The sequence below is a fragment of the Hyperolius riggenbachi genome, chromosome 1, assembly GCF_040937935.1.
Source record: "Hyperolius riggenbachi isolate aHypRig1 chromosome 1, aHypRig1.pri, whole genome shotgun sequence".
NCBI lineage: Eukaryota > Metazoa > Chordata > Amphibia > Anura > Hyperoliidae > Hyperolius > Hyperolius riggenbachi.
Genome location: NC_090646.1, coordinates 185479555 through 185497576, shown reverse-complemented (window position 1 = coordinate 185497576; position 18022 = coordinate 185479555). Strand labels below are relative to the sequence as shown.

Here is an 18022-nt window from a genome sequence, read left to right as displayed (position 1 = left end):
ACAATAAAACAGTTAAAACTTAAAAAGTAGATTTAAAAATAAAATAAAACTGTGGAATATCTTAAAAAGTCATTTTTAGGTGAAGGAAGATAAAAGCAATCGTTTATTTCATTAGTTTATTTTTGCCTCGGTGTCCTTAAGACTACCTGCACACTGCAAATCCGTTTTACGATTCCGATTTCAATTCCGATTCCGATTTGCAATTCCAATTTTCCCTGAATACATTCAACAGAAAAATGGAGGAAAAAAAACGCAGCATGCAGTAACGATTAGAAATCGGAATCGGCTGTAAAAAAAAAACGATTAAAAATCGGAATCACGTGCAGTGTGCAGGGAGCCTTAAAAGGGGTCCACAATTTAAAGTCCCTACTTAGTTTAATTACTTGCCGACTGCTCCATGCCAATTGGCGTGAGCAGTGTGGCAGCCCCAGGACCACTCCACGCCGATTGGCGTGAACGGCCGTCTATGGGGCTAGCAGGAGATCGCGCGCAGGCATTTTTAGTACTACAGTAAATGTCCTGGTCACTAGGGGGGGGGGGGGAGGGGGGTTAACACCGCAGTCCTCAAGTGGTTAATGTTCTCAATGTAATATAATGCAAATGACCCAAGTAATATGTTTTTTTGGAATGTGGGAGAAAAAACACACAAACACAGGAGGGACATACAAATTCCATGCAAATAGTGTCCTGGCCATGAACTGAACCTGTATGCTAGAGCTGTAAAGTGCATGGCCGCGCAACCACAATGCCATCAAGATACTAGATTGTTTACTGACAGGTAGAAGGTTTTCTGGCAGGGGCAAGTGACCACTCCCTTTTAGGGCTGGTTCACACAGGCGTCTGCTCGGCTTTCTGTGGTGTCGCGTTTGGTGGCGTTGCGGCGGCGACGCGTTCGGGGCTTTCAGCAGCCTTCACGTAGCTTTCAGATGCATTCGGCATTTTTCTTCCCCTAGGGGAACATTACCCGTGGCAGTTAACTGCCCCAGGACGCTACATGTAGCGTCCAGGGTCACCTTGAACGCCAGGGAAAATTGTGACTCGACCGCCACGTTTGCGTAAACGCCGGTAAAAGCCTGGTACAAACGCTCCCATTCACTTAAATGGGAGCGTTTAACGCCAAGTCCCGAACACTGGCGGTAAACGCTCTGCAGATGTCCGTCTGAACCAGCCCTTACTTTCCTCTCCTGAGCAGATGCAAATGTTTATTCACATTCTTCTGTTTTTAAGTTTCTTTAAAGAGGAGCTTTAACCCAGGATTGAATGTCATCCTAATCAGTAGCTGATACCCCTTTCCCACAAGAAATATTTACCTTTTCCCACATAGATCACCAGGGACATCTGTATGGCTGATATTGTGGAGGAACCCCTCCCACAGTGTGATGTCATGACTATGGTCCTGACAGTTTGCAGTCTGTGAACCTCATTGCATTGTGGGAAATAACAGCTTTTTCCAACTGCCAAGCAAGAAGTATTTCTCCTGTGCATAGAACTCGCAGTAAACGAAAATTCAGTACAGATCACCTGGCAGGACTAAATGTGTCATCACCAGTGATAAATTTCAGAATGTAAATCAGGGAGTGTTAAGATTTTACAATGGACAAACCCTGACCAAATAATCTATAAATTAATATTGTAAAAAATAAGCAATTTTATTCATTGTTATTTTCATTACAGTTCTTCTTTAAAGGGACACTTAAGTCAAACAAAAAAAATGAGTTTTACTCACCTGGGGCTTCCAATAGCTCCCTGCAGCTGTCCGGTGCCCTCGCCGTCTCCCTCCGATCCTCCTGGCTCCGCCGGCAGCCACTTCCTGTTTCGGTGACAGGAGCTGACAGGCTGGGGACGTGAGTGATTCTTTGCGTTCCTGGCCACAATAGCGCCATCTATGCTGCTATAGCATATATCATATACCATATAGCAGCATAGAGGGTGCTAATGTGTCTGGGAACGCGAAGAATCACTCGTGTCCCCAGCCTGTCAGCTCCTGTCACCGAAACAGGAAGTGGCTGCCGGCGGGGCCAGGAGGATCGGAGGGAGACGGCGAGGGCACCGGACAGCTGCAGGGGGCTATTGGAAGCCCTAGGTGAGTAAAACTAATTTTTTTTGTTTGACTTAAGTGTCCCTTTAAGGCATTTCTAAGCATTTTCAAAAATAAGGTAATAAAGGAAAAAAGAAATCAAGTAAGAGTGTATGTCCAAAAACACACTGTGTAGGCACTTTATTTTGCGTTACAAAAGATTAAAGTGCATACTCTGACAAACATCCATATAAAATAGTTGATAGATCTGTCAATACATTAATAACATCAAGGCTGGCCTACACAATGCCATTCACCCACCGGCCTACAGCTAGCTAAGAGTGCAAAAAACTGGCTGAACTAAACCTAAAAAGCAATTGGGCTCAGTCCAAGGATCACAGGAACCAGCAACGGTACAGACAATTTCCTCATGGGGCAAAAAAATAGCGGTTTAAAGTGCAGCAAGATACCACCAAAGCAGGGATGGTCATAGTCAGCCAACTTCGCTACGCTGGAACTACGCATAGTTTTACGCAATTACGCTTCGCCAAACGACGGCTTTGAAATCAAATATTCGCTTCATATGCATTTCGTAGACTACGCGTTAAAATACGCAATTACGCGTAGTGCGAAGTGTAGTGTATACCGATGCTCAAGCACCGTATGCAGAAAATTTTACGCATTAATTCCTCTTTAAATGCTTGTACCGGGAACTCTTCTATGCGTACATTCCCCTTTCCAATGCGTACATTTGTAAGCATACAATTGCACGCGGAAAATTAGACGCGAGTAACGCATTCGTAGTTCACTACGCAATACACATGTTAACTACACATAGTGGGCGTAAGTTACACGTAGCGGTACTTCGCTACGCGTAAATTTGTAAGCGTACTTTTGAAACTTCACCTACCAACTACGAAGCGTAGATGCGAACTATGATGCGTAAATTCGCACTGGCGTAGTTTCTGCTCATCCCTGCACCAAAGTTCTGGGCATTTAGATGTGAATCACATTTCAAGCGTCTGCATCGACATCAAGCGCTGATAAATACGATGCTGCACACAAATTCTTAAGTGTCCCAATTGCAACTCAATCGAAGTTGCTGTTTTATAAGGGAACTTTGGATGCAGTGTGGTGCCATCAAGGTATGCAGTCATACAGCAGATGATATTGCAAACCATTCAGCATACGCATAGCTGTAGAAACACATTGATGCAGCCAGATAGGCTGTTGTCTCACACTCAACCGCCAAGCAGACTCTCAGAGGTATGTTTCCAGATGCCGCTGGATCCCGTCTCAGGTGTATGGCTCAAAGTCCGCGCTCTCGGCGCTAAGGTAGATTGCAGGCCACGGAACTCTATGCACTCTATGCACGGCTAAACCGCTGTGTTGGGTCGGCGTGTGCGGCATTACCACGTGGTGCCGTAAGGGACACACCTACATGTTTCGCTTGGTCCAATCCCAAGCTTCCTCAGGGCGGAAGTGGTTTCCCAGAGGTGCATTGCGCTGCCCTTCTTATACATGGCTACCGCTCCTCTCAGCATTGAGCTTGTTGCGCACATAGCTTACAAACGTACAAGAATCACCATCTAGTGGCAGAAAGACTAACTGCATGAGATATTACAATCAGAACAAGCTATTGCACTATTTCTATGTGGATTTCTAAGCATTTTCATTAGACAGTGCACACAATCTGTGATTGTGACACATCTATATTCAGTGCTATACCCACATTTAGACTTTAAATTTATATTGTTGTCTTTGGCGAGTACATCCTGTAAGCTTAAATCTCCAAAATTTAATTCGAGATGAAAAAAACTAGGCTGTGATTCTTTAAATGTGTAGTTAAATATTAATTGTGACCTTGATTAAGATTAAATGCACCTATAACATCGGTTATATGAAAATTGCAAATCAGCACAGAAGCTTTATCGCTTCCATTTAATATTAACTATGATAATACTTCAAATGGATATCTACAATTTCACTGCCTGTCTGTGTAATTACTTACACAGAGCTCAAACATCTCAGGATTTTATTATACTGCCTGCAATTGTCTTGCATAAGTAAGGGAGAAATGTTGTCCTTTACAATGGATCATTGCCTGTTTAGGCAGAAATGCTGAAAATTAGTTTGCTGTATTAAACAATGACTTAAAGAGAAACTGAAGCAAAAAATAAAAATAAAAAATGATATAATTATTTGTATGTGTAGTACAGCTAAGAAATAAAACATTAGGAGCAGAGACATAATCTAATATTGTATCCAGTAGAGGAAGAGTTAAGAAACTTCAGTTGTTATCTATGCAAAAGAGCCATTGAGCTCCACGACTTTCAAAGTCACAGAGAACTCTGTCTTCTGCAGTTTATTATCTCAACTGTCAGTCATTGTATTGTTTTTTTTCTTCTGCAGAGGACAGGTCAATATTTCATTGGCCTGCTCTGTAAAATTATTTAGAATGCTGAGTAATGTGTAAACTGCAAATATTAGAGAATGATGCAATGTTATAAAAAAAACTATATAACTGAAAATAAAAATATGAGAATATTTTCTTTGCTTCTAATATTCTAAATCCCAATTGGAGCAGGCACCACCAATGTAAATTTTAGTCTCTTTATTGGTCACATGGGTTAAAAGCAGCTATACAACGACAGACCGCTGTTTCGAGCTTCCGTGCTCTTTGTCAAGTTGTCAAATCTGCAATACATGCATCAGCATTTCACCACACCTTATATACAATATATGAACCATTAGCTATATGTGCCAAAATGCAAATTTTACTTGCCACCCCTTCCCCAGCTTTGTATGTGTAATAATTAATTGCATGACAAAGACCACCAAAATCTGCTTTCTGGGTGAGGACAACCACAGTGTGAGAGTGGAATAAGCACAGGCAGTAAAGTTATTAGTTTATTAATGATCACTACTATTTAAAGAGGAGCTGTTAGCCATACTATCTCAGAAAAAAACACATATATTAGTAGATAAATACTTGCTCTACTTACATAACATATGTATTTGTCCACATTTTGATTTCAGTGAGTTTTATACAGTAAATAAAGAAAATTCTGTTTCTGTCAGTTTCCATTTTAGAATCCCTGTGTCTGAAGCCAATCCTGATGTCATTTCCTCTATTTCCTCTCCTCTTTCTGGTTATGCATGCATTGCCCACCCTCCTCCCAATCTTCAGACACTCCCACACAGCTCTGCAGTAAGAAGTGCATCGTCACAAATCATTGTACGACTTTGCAGACCTGGTTTATTTGTATGGATCGGATTTCAGCTGAGTCACTTTCTCAGCAAATATTGGCCATCAGAGAGGAACAGAGGTGTGAGAGGGGAAAATGAGAGTGAAAGAAGGCTGCATTAGTTATGTCTGAGGGTAAAAGGGGAAGAAAGTAAAGATGTAAAAAAAAAACAGCATGCACTGCAACTTCTCTTTTACAGCAGATGTACAAAATAAGAGCCAGGGGACCTGGTAAATCATATTCTATTGAGAAGAAAATTAAGAGTGATTTTTAGCTTTTGGATTGCCTGGTTGGCATCCTTATTGTTTGTTTACCGTATAAAATAGACAATTGATATTTGATTTTTTGCCTAACAGTTACTCTTTAAAGCACATAAAGAGTGATCATTACCACTACAGTATTAATTAATAATCACAGAGCTGGATCATCCACAAGGCAAACATCGGCAGTTGCATAGGGCCTGGAGAGAGTCTAGGGGGCTGGTGGATGCTGGCCCCCACTAAAAATCATCAGCAGTGGGCAAAAACTACTATCTTGCCCAGGGCCCCATTTCATCTTAATCCTTTTCTTTATAACTAATGCAGCAACTGGAGGAGGGCCCCATGTGTGAGACAGGTGCTTCTGGTGTGAGCTTATCCAGGTAGCGCCTTGCTTTCAGGACACCCATAGACATAATGTTATTATGGCTATAGCGGCGCAGCTGGATTTTAAGTGTCATTCGGGTGCCAGCAATAGCTGAGCCCCTAATATTGTGGGCTAAGACTTGGAGGGGAATAGTATTTAATGCTGTCTGGAATTCACCTTGAGCCCAACAGACTGTGCAATGGAATGGCGCATACGCCCCATGTGAGCCCCTCAGGTCCAGGGGGCCTGGTGTAATTGCAATCTCTGCATCCCTTATTGCTACACCATTGCAACTAATGCCACAACTGCAGTACTTTCTTGTACTTCTTGCCCTCCTAGCCTTCATAGTCTAATGATAAGGGGTGTGCACATGTGCATCTGCTGCCTTATGTTATTACTCTCTGGGGGGGGGGGGGGGCATGATCCCAACAAGGGACAGACCTGTTCATATGGGGATGGTTGGGAGGTATGCTAACCTACCCCTTTTATGCTGACCCCTTTCAGATGCCTAACACACTTCCAAAGCTTCCCTCTAATGAAAATGTCTTCCTGATGTCTAACTTTAGGTTTCCTCTGACATAAACCCAATGACTAAATCTAGCCTCATCCAAACGCTTACCCTAATAGCAATCTTTTCCTAACTCTTATTAATAATCCTTTATTGTAAGAATTGGCTGCATTGTCTCATGCCCAATCCTTCCTGCTGATAAAGCGGCACTTTTGGCCCGAGTTCACGTATTTGTGTCCACTTCTGTCCACTTCCTAACATCTGGAACATTGATGTGCTGCTGGAAAATGGACAGAAGCACTCTAGTGTGCTCAGGCCCACAAACTATGTACCCGACTGCCGATATGTTAGGCATCGTCACCTAATCTGTGCCCAAACTGGCATTTTTCTGCATTAATGGATAATTGTAGTGTATGGCTGTTCTGCTTTGCAGCTCCATGTAAGTGATTTATTCCCCATCTTCTGTCGATAAGAAATGTGTGCACCCTCAGGGATTCTGATCATGCATGTCTTTGTACAGTGATAGCTGATCACACAGCTGAAACTTTCCTAAACATGGCTGACCTCTTGCCCGAAAAGGTCTACAGAAGGTCATACAAGGCAGCCTCTTCTAAACATTTATTAGTATTACATGAAATGTAAGCCTCAAATAAATCAGACTGCATTCAGCTACTAAGCAAATGCTAAAGTAACAGTCACTGGCTCAAACTTCTTAAAGTTATGAATAAGATATCTTTAAACTGTCTCTCTTTTGGCAATTCCTTTTATACAGAAAAGCGCACTTGATGTTCCCTGATGTGTTAACTTGTCTGTTCTTTCTTCTCTTTTATCCTCACTATGTTCAGTTAAAAAGTACTTTAAAACCAGCTTATTGCAGTATTACAGTCGCATTCCTTATCACAGTGTAGTGCCAGAGATGGCATGTGTGCCTAGCTGAAGGTGTGAGGAGGAAGAAGCAGTGCGTGTTTCTATTTGTAGCTGGCTGTGGAGCTGTAAAGTCTCTGCTGTGAGAAAGACCTCAGATGACTCATTTGCTGGAGCAGCCTGTGGTGTCCTACACGATACAGGCTGTGAGTGTGGGGCACCTGATGCGAAGACATCACTGCCTGACGACTTACTGCAGAGGTGTCCCCGGTCATCAGTTCTCCTCACAAGATGTGGACAGCTACCAACTACAAATCACTCTACACTAAGAAGGCTCACAAAGGAAAATACTTTTTTTCCAGATGCAAGATAATGACTATCAGTCATTTAGTGCAAAATGTTTCTGCTTTCTGCAAGTATAAACTGATTTAATTCAGATCTAGACAACAGAAAAATACATTTTTATAAAATCTCCCATAGGGTAAAGACTAACAGATAATAGATATATCTAATATACAAGAAAATTGTTAGGGTTAAATATAAAAAAAACTCTGAATGTATGATGTAAATATTATTAATATTAGTCCTGTCTAGTCCAAAGGAAATAAAATGATCTCGCCAGAGGGAGTTTCATACTTTATCTCTGGCTTTTCATCTGCAAAACACAATTCTTCACAATGGCTGCTCAGTGCAATAAGTCTCAGAGGTAATGCTCCGCTGATAATACTGTCAGAGGGGATTATACTCCTAGATACAATTTTGCAAAACTCGGTCTCTTTCCATTACACGCACAGCTCATACCTATGGATATCTGTGGAACTGAGGCTCACTGGGACAGGTTTATCTAAGCCAATGCATGGAAAACTAGAGCAAACTGGGAGCAAAGCTGGAACAGATGCTCAGAGGGAGCAATCCTTGAGCTGGTACACATCTGCCCCACTTTTGCACCTGTTTTGCACTCAGTTTGCTCCAATTCGCCTTGCACTGATTTTGATAAATCTGCCCCACTGTCTTCCACAGCAACCAGTTGATGCAGTTTCTAGCATCTTAGTGACAGATAACATTGAGCTTGTTTCACAGTGTATAGTGTAACTACCAGGGAAGTGGCTTTAGGGAAGGGGGTGGGGGAAGGCCTGACTTCTTCTCTCCCTCTAATAGGGCCCTACCTTGTACTCTTGTGGCACCCTAATAGCCCCTGTGATGTTGGTATGCTCTAGATTGTTGTCATCCCCTAAACATTATAATGTAACCATTTCCCCTCATCATGCTAGCGCCACGCTACTCATGCACATGCACAGTAAAGCTTTCAGTCTCTGAAACAGCTGATGAAAACATCTGGTTTTGGAGCCATGTGCAGTTGCCCTCTAAGATTGCGTTGCCATTCCCAGGAAGCTCCGATTAGGACTGCACCATTCTCCGCACAGGGTGCAGAGGTGCACATTTACTTTAGTATTGCAGCAAACAATAGCCAAATGATGTCTTGGCTATTGTTTGCTGTGGGCATATTTGCTTTGGGGGGCTATGCAGAGGAGTGGGGAGTTGAGGTGACTGACCACACTTGTTATCGTAGAGGAGGTTATGATGGCTGCACTAGCCCTGTTGACCCTGGGGGCCTCCATATGGTGGTGATGGTGATGGTGGGGTGGTGGTAATGCAGGAATTCAATGCAGGAAGAGGGGTCATATCAAGTTATGCAGGGAGGCCCTATGATTTCTAGTTATACCTGATCCACATGAAATATGAAGGTGAAGGGAAGGAGGTTGATTGAAATTGCATGTATGCGTATACTCCCCCTTGACAGGAATGCCAGGATGCACATTAACTATATGGCCCATATGCAGTTCTCTTTTTCTCCAAAGTTTTCTCCTAGGTGATATTTTCAGACTTTGGACAATATGCAATTCCAATTTCTCCTGAGTTTTCCCCTAGGAGATAATTTGTCATCCTTTATTTAGAATAACTTTTCAGCACTTTACAATTGAAACAGTACCAACAAAGTAGGTGGAAAGGTACTATCAAAACTATTCTAAATATGTTCTAACTTGCTGGTGATTTAAAAGGCATTTTATTGACAAGTTTGAAAATATCACTTAGGACTAAACTCAGGAGTAAAAAGTGAATTGCATATGGGCCCTTGTCAATATACTGCCCTTTCATCCACCAGCAGGCAAGAAAATACTCCAAATAATGTTGATAGTACTTTTTCACCTAGTTGGGTACTTTCTCAATTGTAAAATTCTGAGAAGATATTTTAAAGAGAAAATGAAAATGATCTCATAAGAGTAAACTATGGAGAAAAAGTTAATTGCATATGGGCCTATGTGACTTTCTTTATGAGTAATTATTGTGGAGTTTTTGTTGTGGGTTATCAACCACAGAAAAAGTAACGTAATAAGAATCTGAGTCTGGAGATATAATAAAATTTTCTCTTGACTAGACAGGACTACTTTTAGTAGTATCTACAGTACATTTGTACAGTCATGTCAGTCAAAGTGATTAAAGGAATACTATCGATACCCAAGTGTTCTAAAATGACAGTGTGCAAATAATGTCTAAGTAGCTGTGTAAACATTTTCTTACTTTTCATGTTAAATATCAGAGGCAAAAACTGTAATTTATTGAGGGTAGGATTTAGCTATATTGGGACAAATCAATTGCAGAAGGGGTGTCTGCTTCAATGCACAGCCAGAGTTGCATATCAGACTACAGAAAGCAAATATCAAACATATCAAACTCTGAAAACAAAAACAGTATGAAAAAGCTGTGAGAATTAGTTTCATTTCCTCTGCTCTCTTCATCCCCTTCAGTCAGAAACAGAGCTCCCAACAGCTGCAGCTCCTGTGTCCTGTCTCTCTCTGTCACACACAGTTACACACAGAGTTAACTGATCAAGTGTGAGGGGAATTTCCCCTCTCCTCATGGCTCAGTCAGCATCAGTATTGGCGTCGGTAAAGTTTAAATGTATTTTGCTAACAGTAAACAAAAGAAGTTGCTACTAAAATGTATACAGCAGTACTTAGCAGCACTTCCCAAACCAATCCTGTGTCAATTGAAAATAATATGTGAATCGATATTATTCCTTTAAATGACAAGGGTCATTTGGTCTATTTGGTGATTGTAAGATTCATTTAGGACCTAGATACAACCCCAGTTCATTTAAAGTGTTAAGTGCTGGGATCATTGTGTTATGCGATGAAGAACAGACATACACCTCACTGGCTCCATATTAATTTAAATCATGCTAAAATCTACCTGGGAAAATGATTAAAGAAGAATTCATTGAGGCATTAAATAAGGTTTTTGCCCTAATTTATCTCAGTTGATACAATTCATTAGTACAGTTTTTTCCCTGTTGCTTGTAATTTGCCATTAAACTGTTATTATACATATTTAAATGTGCTTGACATTAAGCTCTGAATAGTAATGCAATATACGGATATTATTCTCATTCTATAATACTGGCATGTCACCTCACATCCTCACGAATGCTAGTATAAGCTGCTACCATGTGCTTATGCTGACAGTAAACTGGCTATCATTTGTGTCAATCACTGCTTAAATAATGTTTCATTTTTTTCCACATCTACTGCAGTCTCTCTTTCTCTCTTTTTGGCTTGCTTACATTGCTTATCATCGCATAACACAATGATCCCAGCACTGTATGTGGGAAAATGCAGGCATTTTTTTCACAGAAGGTACTTTGATTAATATAGAAAAGAAAATCCACACTTTGCTTCACTTCTGTCAGGTTTTTTTCTGTATAGGAAAAACACCTTGAAGTGTGCACTGGCCCGCCATTGATTTACATTTGTTCTCAGTTTTCCTGGGCAGAAAACACAGACAAGTGTGCTCCCAGTCTAGAGTTCTGGTTGTGATGTTTACCATTGGTTCCCATCATTGCTGAGCTAATTAACCTTCGTTTTATCTGAGTGTGGCCACAGCCATGCTCAGACATGAATCTTGTTAGTTTGACACGTTGTGACATTACCTGGCATAAAAAAAGATGCAATTCGCAGAGTGTGAGCAGAGGGGAGCAAAGTGTCTATTACCTCTCCAGGTTCCCCTGCTGCATCTTTGTGCTTCTTAGTATCTGCTCTCCATGGCAGCAGCCAGGGTCTCTTATCATGTGACCCACCCGTGAGACACTGGCTGGGAGAAATTTGTATCTGGGTACCTCCACTGGAGGGATCCTCTGGCTATCCATACTGAAGGGGTATCTGGCTACCTATACTGTGGAAATAGTTATCTGCCTGGGTGGGGGGACACCTGGCTACCTGTAAAGGGGGGGTCATCAGGCTACCTTTACTGTGGAAATAGTGGGCTGCCTGGGTGGGGGGGGGGTGTGGGGGTCATCAGGCAACTTATACTGGGGGGGTGACAACTATATATACTGGGGAGTCATCTGGCTACCTATAGTGTGGGGGGTCACTTGGCTTCCTACACTGGGGTAATATCTGGCTACCTTTACTTGGGGGCTGTCTCACTATCTATTCTGGGGGACATCTGGCTACTACCTATAGTAGGGGGACATCTGGCTAACTATACTGCAGGGACATCCAGTCACCTATACTAGGGGGACATCCTTTCAACAGGGTGGCTGAAGAGGGGGCCCCTAAATGTATTGCTCTGCTTGGAGCCCTGTGTAGTCTTAATATGGCTCTGGCTGTCAATGTGATTGTTGCTCTTTGTATTGGATTATCCTGCTGTTCAGGCTGCAAGGAGGCAGGCACAGACTTAATCAATCTGAGAAGATTGTAGCTTGTAACACTGACAGTCTGTGGGGCACAAAAAAAGCATGCTCTACTGTTGTGTGCTTATAACATGGTTCTAGGGAAGCATATGTGTCTGGAGAGGAGCGTGTGTGTAAATCTTAGCTGAGAGTTGATGTACTTGCTGATTCATCAAAGTAGTGATTCCTTCATGTCATCCCTGGGCCCAATTAAGGCAGACATGCATTATCTATGATTTGAATCAAAATGGCCTTTAATTAAGTCTCCAGGTTTCCAAATGAAGACGTTTGCTGTTTCTTTTGGTGCATTGTTCTGTATAGTGCTTATTTTTGGAATCACAGAACAATGCACAGCTGTGCTCCCAAAATAAATGGAAAGAAATTATAATTGTGCTCCTATATAAGTGAGGTTGAGCAGTTGTGCACTAAGCTAATACAGTAGAGGCTAATGGTGAAAGCTTTGCCATCCTGAAAGGTAAACCTCAGTAACCATTAAGCCAATTACCGAACATTTACAGAAAAATGTTTAAATATACAAAGAAAAGACGCTGCTGTTAATGATAGCATGATGCAGCTGCATTTGCAGGCAGGAACACACAGCTGTGTCTTTTTCTAATTTACAGCACGAGTCAATGTAGAAAATGGTCCCAAATGGAGTTAGAAGCAATGTATCATATATATTTTTATTCTGTTAAAAGATATAATAAAAGATATACTTTTAGTGTGTATTTCAGAATAGCAGCAGATTGCTCTAAATTTACTCTCTGCAATGGTAGAATAGAATGGAAGTATAAAAACAGCTCTAGATCAATCATTCGTGCCTCAATCATTCGTGCATCAAATGGACCTGAGCTAATGCAAGTGGACGTAGCCTGTCTTCATACACACGCATAGATGGATAGACAGATTTATTAAAGTGGAACAAAAGTTTTTCTTGATTGACCAACTTCTACACCAACAATTTCTTGGGATTGGTACCGCTAAGTATGAAGCTGTATATAGCTAGATTAATGTTGCCGAAGATGATTATTTGTTATTACCTCAGTGGGAAATCTAGCATGAATACAGGTGTCACCGCTGATACTGATCTCCTCTGTGCCATATTGGATGACCAGGGGTGTCATTTAACTATCCTCCTCCCCACAAAATTTGGACTTTCCCCCATCATGGTACTGCCACGAACAGGGGCGTACAAATAGACCCTGCAAGGGATGCAGCTGCAGGGGGGCCTAGGAGCCACAGGGGGCCCCGTCCTGAGAGACTGACAACTAAGGGCAGTTGGCTGATGGTGTAATGGTTAAGGGCTCTGCCTCTGACACAGGAGACCAGGGTTCGAATCTCGGCTCTGCCTGTTCAGTAAGCCAGCACTAATTCAGTAGGAGACCTTTGGAAAGTCTCCCTTACACTGCTACTGCCAATAGAGCGCACCCTAGTGGCTGCTGCTCTGCTCTGGCGCTTTGAGTCCGCAAGGAGAAAAGCACAATATAAATGTTATTTGTCTTTGTCTTGTCTTGTAAGGGCAAGGAGAAAAAAAAACGTAAGGTTCTCTGCACAATTTTTCTAATGACTGCATCTGCTCAGCCACTGATAAGGGATCATACAAAGTTTTGCAGATAAGGATTTGTAGACAGTACCTATTCAGTGTTTAGGAGGGTCTTTTGTACAGCGTTGTTCTACCCCCAGCCTTTCTACCCCTCCCCAAGTGCTGTGTCCTGTAGTGATGCTTGAGAAGTCTGGGCACAGGGAGAAAAAGCTTTCTGTTCTCTTCGCAATTGTTCGGGGGGGGGGGGGGGTTTGAGACATCCAACGTCTCGCAGTGGGGCCCAGGGTTTTTCTAATGTGTAGCTCACAAAATTCCCCCCCCCCCCCCCACACTGCGAGCCACTATGGGATTGGTTGCATTGTGGCTGCACTGAAGAGAACCTGTCCCACTGCATTATGATGTTTTGTTGCCATGCTGCTCTGCACCACAAAACCAGCCCCCCCTTCACTGCAGGGTTCGCAGGGTATATTGTTATGCCCCGTAGATTACTTCTATTGCAGTTCCCACAACAGGGCATCTTCTTTTTGCCCTCCCACTACTCTCTCCATATAACAGAAAAGGCCACTTCTTAGAGCCAAGTAGTGTGTCTGTACAATGGTCATACTGAAACCGCCATTTGAATGATTATTAATTATCATTTTGGACAGTGATCAAGTGTCTGTACATGGCTTCAGCAAGATGATAAGCAAATGTACTTATGCCACGAAGCAGGTATAACTCGGGGGAACAAATGTTTGCAGTGTTAAGCTCCATACACACGTTCAACAGCGGTCTTTTATGCAGCACAATTGTTGTACAACTTTTGTTGTGAAACAAAATGAATCAACTAAAAAAAAGTATTTTGCTATTGTTCAAACAGCTGATAAGACTGATAAGAAGTCAATCCAACAGTTGGATTGACTTCTTATCAGTTTTATCAGCTGTTTGAACAATAGCAAAATACTTTTTTTTAGTTGTTCAACAATTGTGCTGCATAAAAGACCGCTGTTGAGCGTGTGTATGGGGCTTAAAGTGAACCGAGCATCATTTTTAACACCCAGGGCAGCTCTATAGCAAATTAAAAATGCATTCTAAAAATGTGGTTTATTATTAAAGAAAACTTTAATTTTACTTCATTTTTTTACATCTAAGGGTTAAAATAGCCACTTTGTCCGTCGGAAAAAGGACCTGTGGTCGCTGAGCATGAGATTGTGGAACACAGATAAGAAATCACCTCTTTAGACTTAATTGACCACAAACAAACCCCCATTGTACTTCAAACAGAAAACATCAGTTACAGTTGAAGAATTTCACACCTAGCCTGGACAATGCTAATTGTAAAACAGCAGGGGTTGAGCTTCTGAACAATGGCAGCCCTTGCAGCTATTTGAAGCCAAGAGCTGCTTGGATCCCTTTAACCACTTGAGGACCCACCCTTTACCCCCCCTTAAGGACCAGCGCTGTTTTACGTGATCTGTGCTGGGTGGGCTCTGCAGCCCCCAGCACAGATCAAAGGGCACTCAGAGCGATCAGATCGCCCCCCTTTTTTCCCCACTAGGGGGATGATGTGCAGGGGGGGTCTGATCGCTCCTCCTGGCTGGCATTTTGCGGGGGGGGGGCACCTCAAAGCCCCCCTCCGCGGCGAAATCCTCCCTCTCCCTCTCCTACCTGCCACCCCCGGGAGATCTGGGCTGCACAGGATGCTATCCGTCCTGTGCAGCCAGTGACAGGACGTCTCCTGTCACATGGCGGCGATCCCCGGCCGCTGATTGGCCGGGGATCGCCGATCTGCCTTACGGCGCTGCTGCGCAGCAGCGCCGTACAAATGTAAACAAAGCGGATTATTTCCGCTTGTGTTTACATTTAGCCTGCGAGCCGCCATCGGCGGCCCGCAGGCTATTCCCGGAGCCCCCCGCCGTGAATTGACAGGAAGCAGCCGCTCGTACGAGCGGCTGCTTCCTGATTAATTAGGCTGCAGCTGGCGACGCAATACTGCGTCGCTGGTCCTGCAGCTGCCACTTTGCCGACGCACGGTATAAGCGTGCGGTCGGCAAGTGGTTAAGACTCAGTCCAGGCACTTTAAGTTTCTCCTCAGACATGATACAGAACTGGATAGAGATAAGTAGTTCTGATCCAGTTCTGTAACATGCATGAAGAAAAAACGTAAGTTTCAAAAGCTTGCAAGGAAATATTGTACAGTTTAGTCATCAAAGGTATCACCTAAACAAATTTGTTGTTATGTCTTTAGATTCCCTCCATGATTAACACCATCCCACATACAGCCATATTTGATATAGGTTATATTTGGTACAGGAAATTACAGCTGGTTGTCAAGATTGAGTACTGACAGGGAAGTAGCAATAGCCATAGCAACTGCTATGGGGCCCAGGTTGTACCAGATGTGTTCACTGATAACTTTACTTTGTTTCTCCACCCTCTGACTTTGTCTCTTAGCCCAAGGACTATACACTGTGTTCATTGCACAGGATTGTAAATTGCCCAGTCAGCTCATATCCACAGGGTAGGGGCAGGTGGCATTGATCAAGAGTGCCTAGTTATAAGTACCCCAAATGTTACTATGTGGCCCATAATTCCTAGCTACCCCACTGAATACTGATATGTTCTCTATGTACTGCCCACGTACTTTGCTCTTTGCTCCTGTCATCATTTCAGCATGCACTAATGCTTCTCTGTTTGACATATGCTACACATGGGTTTTCTCTAGTGGATGAAAACTACACTAGAAATATAATAATTAAAAATATGACAATATAAGATTCAAAAATGTTCAAACTGTTTCAGAGTATACCTAATTCCAAATGGAATGGCTTACTTTACTATTCCTCCTTTTACAGGTACTAGCAACAGGACTGAGTGGTCTCTACTCATCATTGCCCACCAGACTGGATGACAAAGGCGAAGAGTGGCATTGTCTGCTAAAGGATGATTGGCTGCAAGTCCCCACCCTCATACAGTTCATGAATTCCCTTGAATTCTGCAATGCAGTCATACAGGTTAGTAAACTTGCTTTGTAACTAACACACTATAGAATTAACATAAAATACATCTATGATACACTATCATAGATGTAACTGGGAAGAGCAGCCCATCAGTTACATTTCCCTGCAGGACGACACATCACTAATATTGTTTGGTGTTTTGTTGTTTTTTAATTATGTTGATTGTGTAAAAATATAATTGCATCCCAGCCCAGCGCCGGTATAAGATAATTAACGTAAGTATTTTCTGCATGAAAAATGTATTGTTTAAAAAGCTAAGCCTATTTTATTTATTGCCAGGCTTCCTTATGCGCTGAGAACATTTGAAGGTAGCTGTAATATTCATACCACAGGACGGAAATTAGTTTCCCCAGGCAGTGCCTACAGTTTATTATGCATAACATAGCACTGTGTAAAGCTAAATACCACCCAAACGAGGAAGATGGATCCAGTGATATCCCACTGACAGCGATCAATATAATGGCCGGTGGGTATACGCGATGTCACACAACGGCACACGATGGGCGCAAATGGGAAGTCAAGTGACTGCTGTACTTTGCGTGGAGTTGTCATGGATCTTAAAGATCCGATCTGCCATGACGATCATTATTGCCGAACACAGCTAAACATCGTTCTTGTGATCACCCGCCTGCACCAAAAAATTTGCCGGTTGTTGGAAAAATAGTCGGGAAAATTGCGTGGTGAGTATGGGCTTTTAGGCTGTGTTTCCACTATTGCAATTTCTTGCTGTTTCGGATGCGATATTACAGCTCATTGTAATCAATAGGCTGCATCTGAAATTCGTGTGCGGGGAAAAAATCAGAGTGCCTCCTACATGTTTCGCATCATACATGCGGATCCCCATAGCACCGGTACCCATCAGCACGTGTTTCAGATACGGAGATCCGCCCTAGTGGAAACGTAGCCTAATACTTCAGGCCAGTACAACCCCATATAAACCCCATATAAACTTGACAGTTCCAGCACTAGAATGCGCTAGAATCTGTATTATAACAGAAGCCTGGATTAGGGCATACTTAGAAGTTGTGTCTTGAGACTAATTCTCCCAATCCTCTGGCATCTAGTTCTGTGATTAGCTATTTATCTGGCAGTATCGGAGATTCCTATCCTACACTGAACTCTTGATGTAAGGGCCCGTTCTCACTTGTGTAATCGCAAAATGCTAGCAATTAGCGCTAGCGTTTTGTGTTGGTGATTTTACCATGATTAACACGGTAAAATCCCTGTACACTCTTGTGATCTTTGAGCAATCGCAATTAGCGCTTTTTAGTATTCTAATCGCAATCGCTCTAGAATCATGGAAAAATGCGGCATGTAATGAATTTTGAGATTGCCGCTAATCGCGAATCACCGGTGATCGGCAGAAATCGTGGCAGTGAGATCACTGCAGTGCCATATAGTTAGAATTGCGCTAGCGATCGACAGCGATTTGGCGATTAGTGGTAATCACCCCAATGAGAACGGGCCCTTAGTGTAGTATATGGGCTTGA

The 18022-nt window shown here is 42.6% G+C and overlaps 1 protein-coding gene across 4 annotated transcripts in view; it reads left to right on the top strand.

Moving 5' to 3' along the window:
• LOC137570407 (FHF complex subunit HOOK-interacting protein 1A-like) overlaps positions 1-18022 on the top strand; it is a 411883-nt gene that overhangs the window by 233681 nt on the left and 160180 nt on the right. For all 4 annotated transcript variants that reach the window (XM_068279087.1, XM_068279101.1, XM_068279085.1 and 1 more), the window contains one exon: positions 16368-16526. In XM_068279087.1, coding sequence (XP_068135188.1) covers positions 16368-16526 — 159 coding nt within the window. The remainder of the gene's footprint in view (positions 1-16367; positions 16527-18022) is intronic.